General features: G+C 44.9%; 1 protein-coding gene across 1 annotated transcript in view; it reads right to left on the bottom strand.

Annotated features, from left to right (window-relative positions):
- Positions 1 to 478: 478 nt before the first annotated feature.
- Positions 479 to 15,094, bottom strand: part of LOC311148100 (histone deacetylase 7-like) — a 52,410-nt gene continuing 37,794 nt past the window's right edge. The window contains exons 7-22 of the mRNA XM_084185010.1: positions 14,521 to 14,761; positions 14,130 to 14,330; positions 13,481 to 13,691; positions 13,064 to 13,197; positions 12,795 to 12,915; positions 12,184 to 12,233; positions 11,272 to 11,379; positions 11,090 to 11,145; positions 10,484 to 10,571; positions 9,281 to 9,400; positions 8,933 to 9,030; positions 5,779 to 5,897; positions 3,478 to 3,611; positions 3,179 to 3,260; positions 2,541 to 2,679; positions 479 to 2,409 (exon numbers count right to left, since the gene is read on the bottom strand). Coding sequence (XP_084041136.1) covers positions 2,367 to 2,409; positions 2,541 to 2,679; positions 3,179 to 3,260; positions 3,478 to 3,611; positions 5,779 to 5,897; positions 8,933 to 9,030; positions 9,281 to 9,400; positions 10,484 to 10,571; positions 11,090 to 11,145; positions 11,272 to 11,379; positions 12,184 to 12,233; positions 12,795 to 12,915; positions 13,064 to 13,197; positions 13,481 to 13,691; positions 14,130 to 14,330; positions 14,521 to 14,761 — 1,945 coding nt within the window. The 3' untranslated portion in view covers positions 479 to 2,366. The remainder of the gene's footprint in view (positions 2,410 to 2,540; positions 2,680 to 3,178; positions 3,261 to 3,477; positions 3,612 to 5,778; positions 5,898 to 8,932; positions 9,031 to 9,280; positions 9,401 to 10,483; positions 10,572 to 11,089; positions 11,146 to 11,271; positions 11,380 to 12,183; positions 12,234 to 12,794; positions 12,916 to 13,063; positions 13,198 to 13,480; positions 13,692 to 14,129; positions 14,331 to 14,520; positions 14,762 to 15,094) is intronic.

The following is a 15,094-nucleotide window of genomic DNA, read 5'->3' on the forward strand; positions in this document are numbered from 1 at the left end:
CACAGAGAGTATGTTCCTTTCAAAAGATGCCTTGTAAATATTGTTTTAGACAGAAGTGGATGCTCGCTCTTACTCTTCTCTTTGATTTTGTACAAAAAATAACAACTTCTTCAACATGGAAAACACAATAATACGCAGTAATAGAGAGCGTATGATACATTTAAACATTTAGCCACACGCCATAGAGGTATGGGGTCATACACAAAATAATATTGTGAATGTGAAAACACATTTCATAACTATGTCTTCTGAATTTGATGGTGAGCAGTTTCTTTTGATTTACTGAATAGCTTCTAACAACTAGTGCAATCTAGATGAAATGCTCATTAAGACAAACTACATAACATATAGAATGAATGTAGAAAATGTAAGTGTGGAATGTGGTAAACATTTCAATTCACAACAAAAACTATCTACATTGGTTGTCATTTCATGAACACACAAAATAGGTCCGAGGCATTTTCCTAAACTAGTTTCAGTTTAGAGCAGGTTTAGTTTGGATGTGTACAGATACAGTATATCTGAAAATGAATAATTAGCATGATGTCAAGTACTGTATCATACATACGAAGTGGAGACTGACTCTTCCTCCACAAGGTCTATAGGAGAGGTATGCACCATCATTAAGCCACATCTCCATAGTGCTAACAGTAATGGTCTGTTGGTTGGTTCTCAAAAACAAACAGAGCAACACCAGAAAGGTTTTCACATAGAATAACACACTCAGTTTACCTTCAAACGAACCGTATTCAGCTCTACTTGATACAACCAACTGTATTCAGCTCTACTTGATATAACCAACCGTATTCAGCTCTACTTGATATAACCAAACGTATTCAGCTCTCCTTGATATAACCAACTGTATTCAGCCCTACTTGATATAACCAACCGTATTCAGCTCTACTTGATATAACCAACTGTATTCAGCCCTACTTGATATAACCAACCGTATTCAGCTCTACTTTATATAACCAACCGTATTCAGTACTACTTGATATAACTGCATGTGGATAATATCAAGGCAACTGAACTGTGAAATTAATGTACACAATAAAATAGGTATGTCTACAGGTCAAAATGCTGGTCCTGCAAAAACAAACATCAACGTAACACAGTAACCTCACTGGTCCAACTGCAGTAACACGGTCACACTGCAGACATATTTAAGACAGTTTTCTTTGGGAGATCTCCATTAAGTGCATTGGAGCCTTTGACTAGCATTATAAAACAATACAATAGCCCTCAATGGTAGCTAGGAATGAACATAAATTTAGTATTTCCTCCCAAACAGTGATAGGTCTTCAGCTCTTCATAAGATTTATTGGTTTCAGTTTGGTCCTCATCATGTCAGTAAGACAAGGGAAATAGTGTGCAAATGAAATGCATTTCTGAGTGTGTGTCCATGCAAACAATGTATAAAAGACGTGTGTGTCCATGTGAACAATGTATAAAGACACTTGTCTAAGAACAGCAGTGGTATAATCATAATACAATCTGGCCAAACAGGATTTTTTTGCAAATGCACTTAGAAATACTAATTTGTGTATACATGCATAAGTCTTCTTAGAATGTGAGTGGATTTCAGAGGAGAACAATATCTTCCAATCCTCAAAGTTGAACAGATAATTAAATAATCTAGAGCTTTTTTTTCCCCCCGAAGTTTGGAATTTTCAACGGTTCACATTACGGAATGCACAGTGCAAAAACGACAGATAAAACCACATCTTCATTTTCTTCTTTAGTGGTTAAACTGAATATTAATGACATCATCAAGGACTGACTGAGCCATTCAGCAATTGCCAGGTGCTGGCCAGTCTCGGTCTCTCTCTCTCTCCAGGACCATCCTCAGAGCCACTGACTGGTGTTTGCTCTGCTCACTGATACCACAACAGACCTGGTGCTAGTATTGCTTTACTGTAAGTGCCTCAGTAAGACCTATTATGTCTGTACTTTTTTTTAAAGGCCAAAAAGTGATCAATATCATGGCACAGGACTGGTATGGATGTATCCTTCTGAATACAAACAATATAAATGACTATATTGCTGGGGCTAGACCATGGACAGAGTTAGTTTAATAATCAGCTGTATGAGAGAACATGTTTTATCTTACATATACACTGACAGGGCTTTAGTGTGGGTCAGAAGGCTACATTAGCTCCACTGTGTTGAGTTAATTCTTCACTATGTTAAGGTGTGCTGCATATAGTCTAAGGAGAATGGACGGTGGTCTTTGAGGCACTGTGTGGCTTTAAGGTCTCATTGGTTAAGGCAGAGATCCACAATCTACACTCCTCCCCCTCGTCATGTGACAGGGCAGGATGGGACGTCCTGAAAGAGAGGTCTGTGAAGTCAAAGGTCAGCATCTTCTACATGGATTCCTCCTCGTGCTCCATAGGCTCGTCTGGGAGGCTGGGGGAAACACACAGAGAAGATGGTTAGGAAAAGCATCATGCATCATATTTGTAACGTACTGTACAGGGGAGTCTGCCCTTTACTGTGAAAATGTTTGGGAGTGTTGGGTACAGGTGGTCCGGTCGTACCTCTTGCTGGTCAGGACCCCCACAGACAGAGAGGCCAGAGCATTGACAGCATCAGTCTCCTCACAGTCTCTCCTCTGAGCACCCAGGTAGGACAGTCCCACAGAGCTACTGAACAGCTTCAGGGACTGCCAATACTGACCTGAAAAACAGGTCACTTTATTTGCCTAAACCAAAACCAGTAAGCACAAACACTTGGATGAGAGCAGTGGGCACATCAGAAGGTCTGAACTTCCAACTGACATAAATGCTAGTCCCTCCTACTATATGGGTCCATATGTTGAAAGATCAATATGATTAATAGCCTTGTTGCCTACTATATTCAATAATTGTGTGTACCCAGGAAGTCTCTGCATTTTACAATAATTCGGATCAGACCAGAATAATAATAATAATAATATATTATGCCATTTAGCAGACGCTTTTATCCAAAGCGACTTACAGTCATGCGTGCATACATTTTTGTGTATGGGTGGTCCCGGGGATCGAACCCACTACCTTGGCGTTACAAGCGCCGTGCTCTACCAGCTGAGCTACAGAGGACCACAGAATAAAGGGATGGACAAAAATAAAATAGCGAGAGAGACAGAGAGGGGTGGACTTTATTTGAGACATGAGGAGCTGAATGACTGTTTACCCACCATGTATCTGTATGACTCTCTGTAGCGAGTGAACACCGTTAGCATTGGGCTTCTGCAGCTGCACCTCCTCTGACAGAGGCTCCTGTATGGACAACACAGTGGGAGAGGAAAGCATCAGACCACTGATCAACAACATTCACCTTAACAGCCCTCCATAGCTTTCCTCTTATTTATATAATTGAATATTCCTTATGAGGGTATACACTTCACATAAACCTGTGTGGTATACTTAACATGATTTAGGAAGGGGTTTTAAAGTAGTTTATAAACTGCCTTAATGCACCTTAAACCAGTCTCACCTCAATGCCCAGTAGAGCACTGATGCAGGCCTCAGAGGCGTCACAGATGGCCGTGAGGTCGTGACCTCCCTCCAGAGCCATGATCACCCGGCCTCCAGCCAGGCCCATCAGCTGCCGGGTAAGGAACCCAAAACCTGACGCACACATCGACATCAACACAGTCAATATGGGATGTGGTGGACAATTAAGCACTGGAACTTTACATGTTAAACTAGCCTAAATCATGTTCAATGCGGCATATCAACCCCTTTTCTAGATTGACAACATGGGAATATACTGCAGTGTATGTATCAATCTTTATGACATTTACAGCACAGATTAACATACAGTAAATCACTAAAGACACTCACTTACAACACTAACAAAGTGATGCAACTACAGATGTAGGATCTTAACTTGAGCCAGTTTTCTACAGCAGGAAAATAATACAGCAGCAACAGGAAATGTAAATTATTATGTGGATTATAATTAATGGACATTTTTGTAGGTGTTGATACATTTTTCGTGAGGGAAAATTACAAACTTCAGAAGCCTTTTTAAACCTCAAATACACTACAAGTTTTACATTTCCTAAATTGTGTGCGATCAAATTAAGATCCAACATCTGTATTGTCCCACCTACTTGATTGTTATCATGCCATTTTATATTGTGTACCAGGTTAATGCTTATAAATGTCTTACCTTCCATTTATCAAGAACTAACTAGCAAAGTTTATTTCCAAAACTATTGAGCGTGCCGTCTTTAGCCAACTCTCTTGCTATCTCTCTCAGAATGACCTTCTTGATCCAAACCAGTCAGGTTTCAGGACTGGTCATTCAACTGAGACTGCTCTTCTCTGTGTCACGGAGGCTCTCCGCACTGCTAAAGCTAACTCTCTCTCCTCTGCTCTTGTCCTTCTAGACCTGTCTGCTGCCTTTGATACTGTGAACCATCAGATCCTCCTCTCCACCCTCTCCGAGCTGGGCATCTCCGGCGCGGCTCACTCCTGGATTGCGTCCTACCTGACCGGTCGCTCCTACCAAGTGGCGTGGCGAGAAGCTGTCTCCGCACCACGTGCTCTCACCACTGGTGTCCCCCAGGGCTCAGTTCTAGGCCCTCTCCTTTTCTCCCTATACACCAAGTCACTTGGCTCTGTCATATCCTCACATGACCTCTCCTATCATTGCTACGCTGACGATACACAACTAATCTTCTCCTTTCCCCCTTCTGATAACCAGGTGGCGAATCGCATCTCTGCATGTCTGGCAGACATATCAGTATGGATGACGGATCACCACCTCAAGCTGAACCTTGGCAAGACGGAGCTGCTCTTCCTCCCGGGGAAGGACTGCCCGTTCCATGATCTCGCCATCACGGTTGACAACTCCGCTGTGTCCTCCTCCCAGAGTGCGAAGAGCCTAGGCGTGACCCTGGACAACACCCTGTCGTTCTCCGCCAACATCAAGGCGGTGACCCGCTCCTGCAGGTTCATGCTCTACAACATTCGGAGAGTACGACCCTGCTTACACAGGAAGCGGCACAGGTCCTAATCCAGGCACTTGTCATCTCCCGTCTGGACTACTGCAACTCGCTGTTGGCTGGCCTCCCTGCCTGTGCCATTAAACCCCTACAACTCATCCAGAATGCCGCAGCCCGTCTGGTGTTCAACCTTCCCAAGTTCTCTCACGTCACCCCCCTCCTCCGCACACTCCACTGGCTTCCAGTTGAAGCTCGCATCCGCTACAAGACCATGGTGCTTGCCTATGGAGCAGTGAGGGGAACGGCACCTCTGTACCTTCGGGCTCTGATCAGTCCCTACACCCAAACGAGGGCATTGCGTTCATCCACCTCTGGCCTGCTGGCTCCCCTTCCTCTGCGGAAGCATAGTTCCCGCTCAGCCCAGTCAAAACTGTTCGCTGCTCTGGCACCCCAATGGTGGAACAAGCTCCCTCACGACGCCAGGACAGCAGAGTCACTCACCACCTTCCGGAGACATTTGAAACCCCACCTCTTTAAGGAATACCTGGGATAGGATAAAGTAATCCTTCTACCCCCCCCCCCAAAAAAAATTGTAAAGTGGTTATCCCACTGGCTATAGGGTGAACGCACCTATTGGTGAGTCGCTCTGGATAAGAGCGTCTGCTAAATGACGTAAATGTGCCCTTGAGCAAGGCACTTAACCCTAATTGCTCCTGTAAGTCGCTCTGGATAAGAGCATCTGCTAAATGACTAAAATGTAAAATGTAAATGTAAAGCTCTAAAACCACTTTATAGGCTAGCTTGTGGTCTAAAGCGTACTGTTTGAGGAAAGCCTTGCTTACATTTGGCGGTGACCTTGTAACCCCCTAGAGGTGCAGGGTGTCCCTCTGCTGCATCGAACCCTGAGGAGACCAGGACCACGTCAGGGGAGAACTCCTGTGCTATGGGCATCACCACCGTCCTGCAGGGAGAAACAACATTAATCTCATTTACTCCACAAAGACAGTTTCAGACAGTGAGGAGAGCATGGTTGGAGTTGAGCTGCTAGGGGGTGGGCCTCCTGTTGTTTTCTGGGCTGGTGTCCATCACCCCTCTCTGTCAGAGAGTCAACCAGCACAGTGCAGAGCAGAGCAGGGCCGCTAGCTAGCAAGGGAGCTAACGCAGGCATCTCCGCTGCCGCCCGAGTTCAAAGCCGCCATAGGCGCGTCTGGTTCCCATTTGGAGCTTGTCACTCTCTTCACGTCACTGACAGCATGCCATCTGGGATCCATTTGGGTTCATTATCCTGCGTTTGGATTCCTCCAGCCCCCCCCAATCCCCACCGCACTAACTAACCCCGCCTCCCCTGTCGACCAATAAAACCTTCCATACTCCCCTGTGAGCCCGGCTACAGACAGACTACAGGGAGAACGAGAGAGAGAGGGAGAGGGCTCATTAAAGATCAATCAGAGAGGGGGAAGTAGATAGGAGAGGAGGAGAACAGGAATGAGAGAGAGGAGACAGGGAGGTGGGGAGGGGGGTAGAGGTATGGGGTAGATGTCAGCAATCCCTACCCCTGGAGTTTAGAGAAACTGACTGACAATATTTCACCAACAAATTTGTTGCGCATTCTAAATCTGTGTGGGACAGACATGTGTGGCAACAAAATGGTGGTGTCTTTTCAGATAAAAAAACAGAGTTATTATTATTATTTCCAAGGTGCACTACTGTGTGGAAAAGGAAGGTATAATAGGAATACTCTGGTTTGTTATTTATTACTTTGAAGTGAAAAACTTTTGTTGACACTTTTCCAGTACTATGTTGTCATTCTCATTTTGTTACGCTGGCTTAGAGGTGGGGCCCACCCACTTGGTTGTGTCTGCCTGCAGTGTGGACCCTCTTACTGTGTGGTTGCCACAGTTTCCTACGGTTGCCACCAGACAGCCGACCAAACCAACGTACAGAGACTTCATTAGAACTTTTAAGAACTTCATTAGAACTTTTTAATTAAGGACCATGGAGGAAGTATCAGTGAAATGTATGTTTAATACAACAACAACCAAACCTGGAGACAATTTAATCTTACAAAAACTCTTACTCAACTTTTAAATTGGGACCGTACACATGCACTTCCCAATGACTGGGATTCAGAAGTGCGTCAATCAATTTACTGTCAATTTACAGTATATTGAGAGCAGTGCTCAGTAAGCAGGAGCGAAGGACACTGTGCCCAATGTTGTTTTGCCAGATTGTAGCACAAACTCTCCCCAGTGAGCAGTAGACAATCACGGTGACACCTAGATGGTTACTACCAATATTACAATTTATTTATTGTGTAGGCTGCCATCCTAAATCAAAATAAAATCAAGTGGGATGGAACAAATTGGCCACGTTAGCTATGCCACGTTAGCTACTGCCAGCGACATGTGGCATGTCACAGTGACATCCAGATGGTGACCAAGTTGTTTCTCCCTCACACATCGAAATAAACATAACTTTATTTTACACATTTTAACTAACGCCATACTGCATCATAAACTAGCTAGCTGGGAACACTTGCTGGGAAGGGCTCATCAGGACAACTGACTAAACAAACCATTAGTCTCCACTCGACTTTCAACTGCACGGCATACGTCATCGAGTTGGGCAGCAGGCATGTCCGTATAGCTTCCCATGTGTTGTATTGTTTTTTGGTGATGTCACTTCTTGCCACTGGGGGGCCGTAAAGCATAAGGTGATGGGTCAGGTCAGGTTATGTTAGGTTTAAATGTAGAGTCAGCGAGATGACGAAGACGCACCAAGTAAACAGTAGTAGTGGGTCAATTTCCTCAACAACCAGGAGCGTTGAAACGAGAGGCTACACTTCTCTGCTGTTTTGGTCCTGAAGCTACCACGTTGTAGCAGCATGAAGCGCACCCGTGCACATGCGCAGATAATACTCTGTGTGACCTTGTGAGAGCAGTCTTGCATCGCGCTCATCTCAATGGGCGCGTTCCTCTACTCAGACGTTGCAGACGCCTGCCAGAGCTTACAATACCTGGATAGGTATTTTACGTATCAGCTAACCACATCATGGTCGCAGTCCCGTGTTTAGACGCATGTCGGGCACCAGACTGCTATACCATATGATGTGGTTAGCTGATACGTATAATACCTATCTATCTAGGCGTTGTAAGATCTGACATGCGTCAGCAACGTCTGAGTAAAGGAACACGACCAACATGTTATAGCAATCTGGTGCCTGACTGCACAGTCGATGACGTGGTTGATGCATGCAAGGGCTGAGCAGGGGAACGCGACCAATAGCTGCGGTGCTCATCGTGGCAACGTCATCTCGCTGAGTCCACCTGTAGCCCTTTCCTGCAGTCAATGACCAAAAGCGCCATCTTTGACCCCATGGGTGGAATGTTGTTAATATTTTTCATAATTACATCATTAATAAAAAACTCTAGGACAATCTGGTGTTTCTATGTCAAACAGTTTTGATATATGTATATTCTGTGATGTATATAAAGTGTAATATTGGGATGCAAACTCATAATTGAATACATTTCAACTCTATATCTGACATGGTACAAGTGTCTTGTATTTCTTAAGCCCATAACCATGTGTGTGAGGTGTATACTTTTATTTCAAAGCAGATTTGTTTAAGACTACCAATAATCACTCTGTGTGACCCTGATTTAGCCCACTGCAGTAAAAGGTTTTAAATTCAAGTCAATATAAGTGTGACCCATCAGATTCAGAAGCTTGAAAAACCCATTACAAAAATAGCTTGAAACCCCATTGAAAACTCCATTACATTTTTGCCCAAACTTTCGAGAAAGAAAACTAAAACTGAACATAATTCATTATGGTTTTATTTTGGTTAGTTTTGGAGTCAATCAAAGATAACAGTTTCAGTACAGTTAAAGTATTTTTTGTTTGTTCATTATTTTATTTCAGTTTACTTTTTTTATGATTAGTTTTTGTTTTAGTTTCAGTTTACTATAATAACCTTGGTCGGAGCTGTCTTACCTAAAAGCAGCGATGTACTCAGCATCACTCATAGGAGGGTCCAGACCTCCAGTCCAGGCCACGTTGACACTGAAACCCTCTCCAGCACCAGATCCCACCTACAACAGACACACACAGAGAGACCTACTGAGACAAAGCATTCTCCATGGAGAGGAGGACACATTCAATAACAGTAACAGAGGTGCTAGAGGCACAACACATGTAATATAATCGCTACACTAAAGCCCTTGAGCAGACGTCTGTCCACTGTAACTTTGGAACCTAGCTAGCTCTTTGAGTTTCTCTTGACGTCATCTTGGCCTACTGGCAGAATTCCCTGTGTAGAGTTGACCCAATGATGTCACTTACCTCAGCTGGCCCCCCGCTGCCAGGGAAGAAGTTGCCGTCGTCGTAGCGATGCAGTGAGATATACAGCACACTGGGATCATTGTAAAACACTTCCTGGGTCCCATTACCATGGTGAACATCCTAGCAACAGGACAGAGATGGAAGAGAACATTTGGTTACATTAAAACCAATAACTGCTGGCTCATGTTATGTCATATCCTAGGCCTAATCAATAGTAACCAATAACTAATGTGAGACAGAACTCATATGTATACTGTACGTGTGTATACATGCATGTACACATACAGGTAACTGCCAAAATAAAGGAAACCCTTGAGTAAATGAGGGATACAAAGTATATTGAAAGCAGATGCTTCCACACAGGTGTGGTTCGTGAGTTAATTAAGCAATTAACATCCCATCATACTTAGGGTTATGTACAAAAATGCCCAGTTGAACATTATTTTGGCTACCATGGCAAGAAGAAGCGATCTCAGTGACTTTGAAAGAGGGGTCTCAAAGGAGCATGGGGGGTTTAAAGGGATTCTGGAGCGGCGCCTGAGACAGCGTTTTCCACCACCATCAACAAAACACCAAATGATGGAATTTCTTGTGGAAGAATGGTGTCGCATCCCTCCAATAGAGTTCCAGACACTTGCAGAATCTATGCCTGGCGCATTGAAGCTGTTCTGGCAGCTCGTGGTGACCCAACGCCCTATTAAGACACTTTATGTTGGTGTTTCCTTTATTTTGGCAGTTACCTGTACATAATGAATGTGTTTATACATACAGTTCATCATGAAGGTCAGCACTAGTAGTTATTGTGAAAATAGTAGTAAGTCAACTGAGACGTGGATACATTTACATTTACATTTTAGTCATTTAGCAGACGCTCTTATCCAGAGCGACTTACAATTAGTGAATACATTAATTTTTTTTATACTGGCCCCCCGTGGGAATCGAACCAACAACCCTGCCGTTGCAAACACCATGCTCTATCAACTGAGCTACATCCCTGCCGGCCATTCCCTCCCCTACCCTGGGCCAATTGTGCGCCGCCCATGAGTCTCCCGGTCGCGGCCGGCTGCGACAGAGCCTGGATTCGAACCAGGATCTCTAGTGGCACAGTTAGCACTGCGATGCAGTGCCTTAGACCACTGCGCCACTCAGGAGCACAGTGTTGCTACTGTTAATGCTACAACCACTCCAACTGTAGTCGCTTACCCAGTCAACGATGAGGATCTTGTTGGCACTCAGTTTCTGTTGGAGCTGTTTGGCTGCAATGGCCACTGAGTTGAAATAGCAGAAACCCCTGTAGTAGAGAGGTAGAGAGAGAGGTAGAGAGGTAGAGAGAGATAGAGGTAGAGAGAGAGAGAGGTAGAGAGAGAGAGAGAGAGAGAGAGAGAGAGAGAGAGAGAGAGAGAGAGAGAGAGAGAGAGAGAGAGAGAGAGGTAGAGAGAGAGAGGTAGAGAGAGAGAGAGAGGTAGAGAGAGAGAGAGAGAGAGAGAGAGAGAGAGAGAGAGAGAGAGAGAGAGAGAGGGCAGAGAAACAGACATTATCAATACAAGATGATAGTGGTTAGGATAAGAGAGAAAATGGTGGAATTCCTAGGAGCCAACTCAGCACACTAATAGGAGGAGAGGAGAGGCATAAATCTTCTCTGTTCTTCTCCTTCCCAGCTTCACTATCAGCCATAAATATCCATCGTCAGACAGGCTGCTGACACTGCAAAGCTCCGCAGAGCCCGCTGTGGTTAGCCTGGGCACGCACCACCACAAGCAGTATAGTACACACGAAAAACAACACACACACAGTAGATATGAGACTCACATTGGGTTGGAGGGGTCAGCATGGTGGCCTGGGGGTCTCACCACTGCAAAGCCATTCTGGAGAGAAACAGTAAAACAAAACAAAGCATTATCATTCAGTATTCTTTCTCAAATGGCCTAAGGCAGTTGGTGAGGCAGACCAGAGTGATTGGATGAGGATTGGAGTACAGATCTGTGTCTTACCTTGAGTTCGCCTTTGGCCACTCTGAAGGCCAGCTCTGTGACACTGCCTGCAGCCATGCGTGACGCCGTGGATGTATGAGACTCGTTCCAGATTGTGTCATTATCCACCTGCCAATCAAAAACAACATGAGGGTGAGTGACAGGACAGCAGCCAAGCTTGATGGAACCAGTCATAAGCATGCGTTTAGAATCTGCTAACATGCTATAGGGAGTTACAGTGTATCAGGTGAAGTGTTTTTCTTTCCATGGTTTTAACGACACTGAGTAATATAACTACAGGTACACCGGTTTGGAGGCAAACAGACCTCACCTCAATCATTTATGGGACAATAACATAGCTGTCTGATATATTTACACAGACACACTCTGTGCCATAGAGATTTGCTATCCAAGCAACAGAAAAACAGGACCATGCATACATGGTGTTGTATATACAGACCTGAGGGGTTGGCATTCCCCCAGGGACTTAAACATTCTCCTGTCCACTCCATTCTATCTATCCTTTCATTCTTTTTTTTCGGTTTGTTCACAAACTCACATTTCTAGCCGTCTGGCTCAGACAATAAAATTGGAGGCATTTATTTTATCCCTCGTCATGCGCATATTGTTTCTATTAGTTTGAATTGTCATGGTCCGATGGAGATCGTCAGGCAATTTATTGACATGTCCCAACGCACTCATGCTTTCCTCTTTCATTTCCACTGCCTCGTCTTCTCATGGCCCTCTCTTGGAAACAACGTCAACAACTACCATCACTCTAATCAATCTGAATGGACCGTATCATATAACTGTTGTCAAGGACTTGGAGGGAAGAATTGCCAACTGAAATCGAGAGATGTTGTGTGTTTTGTGAGTGAGAGAGAGAGAGAGAGAGAGCTAGGGGAAAATATGTGTGTTGGGCCTCTCACGTACCCCCACTCCTCCACATGGCAGCATCACAAACATTCTTTGAGAGAGAATGCCTGTGGGAGAACAATGCAAAGAGGTTTTATTAATCAAACAATCAATATTAACAGCTCCTTTTCATACAGTTTTACATTAGAAATGAGTATCAGACATTACTGTACGTCTGTGTTCCATCACTGTAATGACAACTTAAATACATTAATGAGTTGACTGCTAAACGTAAGGGATTACAAAGTGTTATCAATACCGTAACGTTAGAGTCATTAACCAAAGGCAAATCCCCAGTTACTAGGGACACCAGAGCAAGTAGCTTTACTTTACAGTGCTGTTGTCAAACTGTTACCAGGTACATAAAGCAGTGGTTCTCAACTCCGGTCCTCGAGTACCTCCAACAGTACACATTTTTATTGTAGCCCCCGACAAGCACACATGATTCAACTTGTCAACTAATCTTTAGGCCCTCAATGAGTTGAATCAGGCATGTTTGTCCAGGGCTACAACAGAAATGTGTACTGTCAGGGCACCGGAGTTGGGAACCACTGACGTAAAGGCTTCTGGCACAAGGTTGGCCTGAAGTAGTAGACTAGTACATCATATAATCTTTAGTGAGGACGTACCAGCCAGCTTGCGGTTGTCCAGTTTAAGGCGGTTGAGAGGGTTGGTACCATACAGAAGGACATGACGCTCTGAATGGACCGACTGCAGCTCCTCCAGAGTGGCCTTCCTACCCCGGATAGTCTGTTGGAACATGGACCAGATTTAGAGCAACAGATAATGGACCAGTTGGAGGCCACTAGGAGACAGCTATGGTGTCTTCTGGTAACTTGTAATCAGTGATATGGATGTCTGTGTAATACGTGTGTAATGATAGTGGTGATGTATGTACCTCACACTGGCCCCTGAGACCTCTCTCCTGGAGACGTGACCAGATACTCTGGATCCTCCCAGCATGCTCTGGGTGGCTGCTGTTGTCACCACATGTGCACTGGTGCTTCAGCATCTGAGAGTCATAAACCAGACCTGCAACCAAACACAGACACACATTAACGTGACTACTTCCAGTGATTACTACCCGTTTACTCCAAATCAACAGCTGTAAGACAGATCTAACCACAACGAGAAAAATTATCAAACAAATGCAATACAAGAATATAAACTGAATATAAACTTACTAACCATATCTTATCAGAGAGTCCCTGACCAGGCCTCAGACTGAATAACGGCCACAGTAGGGATAATAACCTACACTTAAACAGGTCCTCATTGTGGTAGTGTGCCTGTGTGTGTGTGGTTCACTTCTTACCGGTGGTGAAGCGTGGTTTGCTCTGTGGTTCTGGGGCGGGCATGGGTAGGGGTTTGTCTGGCAACGTGAGGGATGTGGAGGCTGGCGAGGACTGGGTACGGGAGAGGGGGCGATGGGCACCGCCAAGCATAATGGGTACCGCCAGCGTCTCCATGTGGGCTGTCTGCCGACGCAACTGCTGCAGCTGTTTCTGTTTCTCCCATAGCAACGACTAGAGAGAGAGAGAGAGAGAGAGAGAGAGAGAGAGAGAGAGAGAGAGATAGAGAGAGAGAGAGAGAGAGAGAGAGAGAGAGAGGAGAGAGAGAGAGAGAGAGAGAGAGAGAGAGAGAGAGAGAGAGAGAGAGAGAGAGAGAGAGAGAGAGAGACATACAGAGAGAGAGGAGAGAGAGAGAGACATACAGAGAGAGAGAGAGAGAGAGAGAGAGACATACAGAGAGAGAGAGAGAGAGAGAGAGAGAGAGAGAGAGAGAGAGAGAGATTGTGGTTGAGATTTTCAACCCAAAGAAATCTACACACATAACAGTATGCCAAACCTGCATGAAGTAATATAATTATAAAATATAAAACCCTTTGCTGCTCTCTGCTGGAAGTTCAAGGAGACATGTTCTATTAGTGGTCCTCTATCATCATATGTGTGTCTGTATCTTACCTGGTTGAGTATGAGTGTGTGTTGCAGGTTGATCTGTTCTCCCTGGCTGTCTGCTGCAGACACAGGCTCCGCCTCCCTCAGTGACTCCGCCCTTGCTCTGCCCTGATAGATGTCGCTGGGCGCTGGCCCCACCTCCTCAGAGTCCATATCCTCTGAGAGGATCTGTCTGAGAAGAGGCTTCTCACTGGTCTTAGACATCAGCTGGAACACACACACAAATAATTATCCATTTAGATGTATTCATTAAATTCTATAAATTAATTTTTGCCAGAAAAGACAGCTGCTGGCAGATGAAGCCCTCCTTGGATTGTACAAAAATCTATAATCCATTACAACAGAGTGCGTGAGCATGAGAGTAAGAGGTATTTGTGAGGGTGTGTAAGTCACTCACCTTGCCCAGGTGTGTCTGCTGTTTGAGTCTCTCCAGTAGCTGGCTGTTGTGATGCTGCTGCAGCAGATGGGGGTGAAGTGATCTGGGGCTCTGGGGCAGGGGCTCTGAGCGGGTCCGGCTCAGAGGCTTGTGGGGGCCGCCTTCCGGGGCCAGATGATCCATCTGGGGGGCAAACTGCAGAGGAACGGGGCCCAGGCCTGGAACTGAGACCGGAGGAGACAGGGAGAGTATGGCTGTAAGTCTGACTGTTTGTCAAGGCCACAAGGTGGCAGTGTCACAATACCTATGGTGGCAGCATAAACATTTTCTCCTTAGCGCTTTCACAGGAGGCTAAAGAAAAGTGATAAGGCCAACAGAATCCAGCTTAGCAATTCAGTATTGTGTAAGACTTTATAAGTAACACATTCCTGGCAAGAACTTCTCCTGTTCTATGTCAAAGTCAAGTTACATGTGAAAGGAATTTTCACTACTGTATACAAAGGCAACGTTTATTTTTTACATTTACCTCATTTAGCAGACGCTCTTATCCAGAGCGACTTACAAATTGGTGCATTCACCTTATAGCCAGTGGGAC

The sequence above is a fragment of the Coregonus lavaretus genome, assembly GCF_964263955.1.
Source record: "Coregonus lavaretus genome assembly, chromosome: 20".
In the NCBI taxonomy this organism is placed as follows: domain Eukaryota; kingdom Metazoa; phylum Chordata; class Actinopteri; order Salmoniformes; family Salmonidae; genus Coregonus; species Coregonus lavaretus.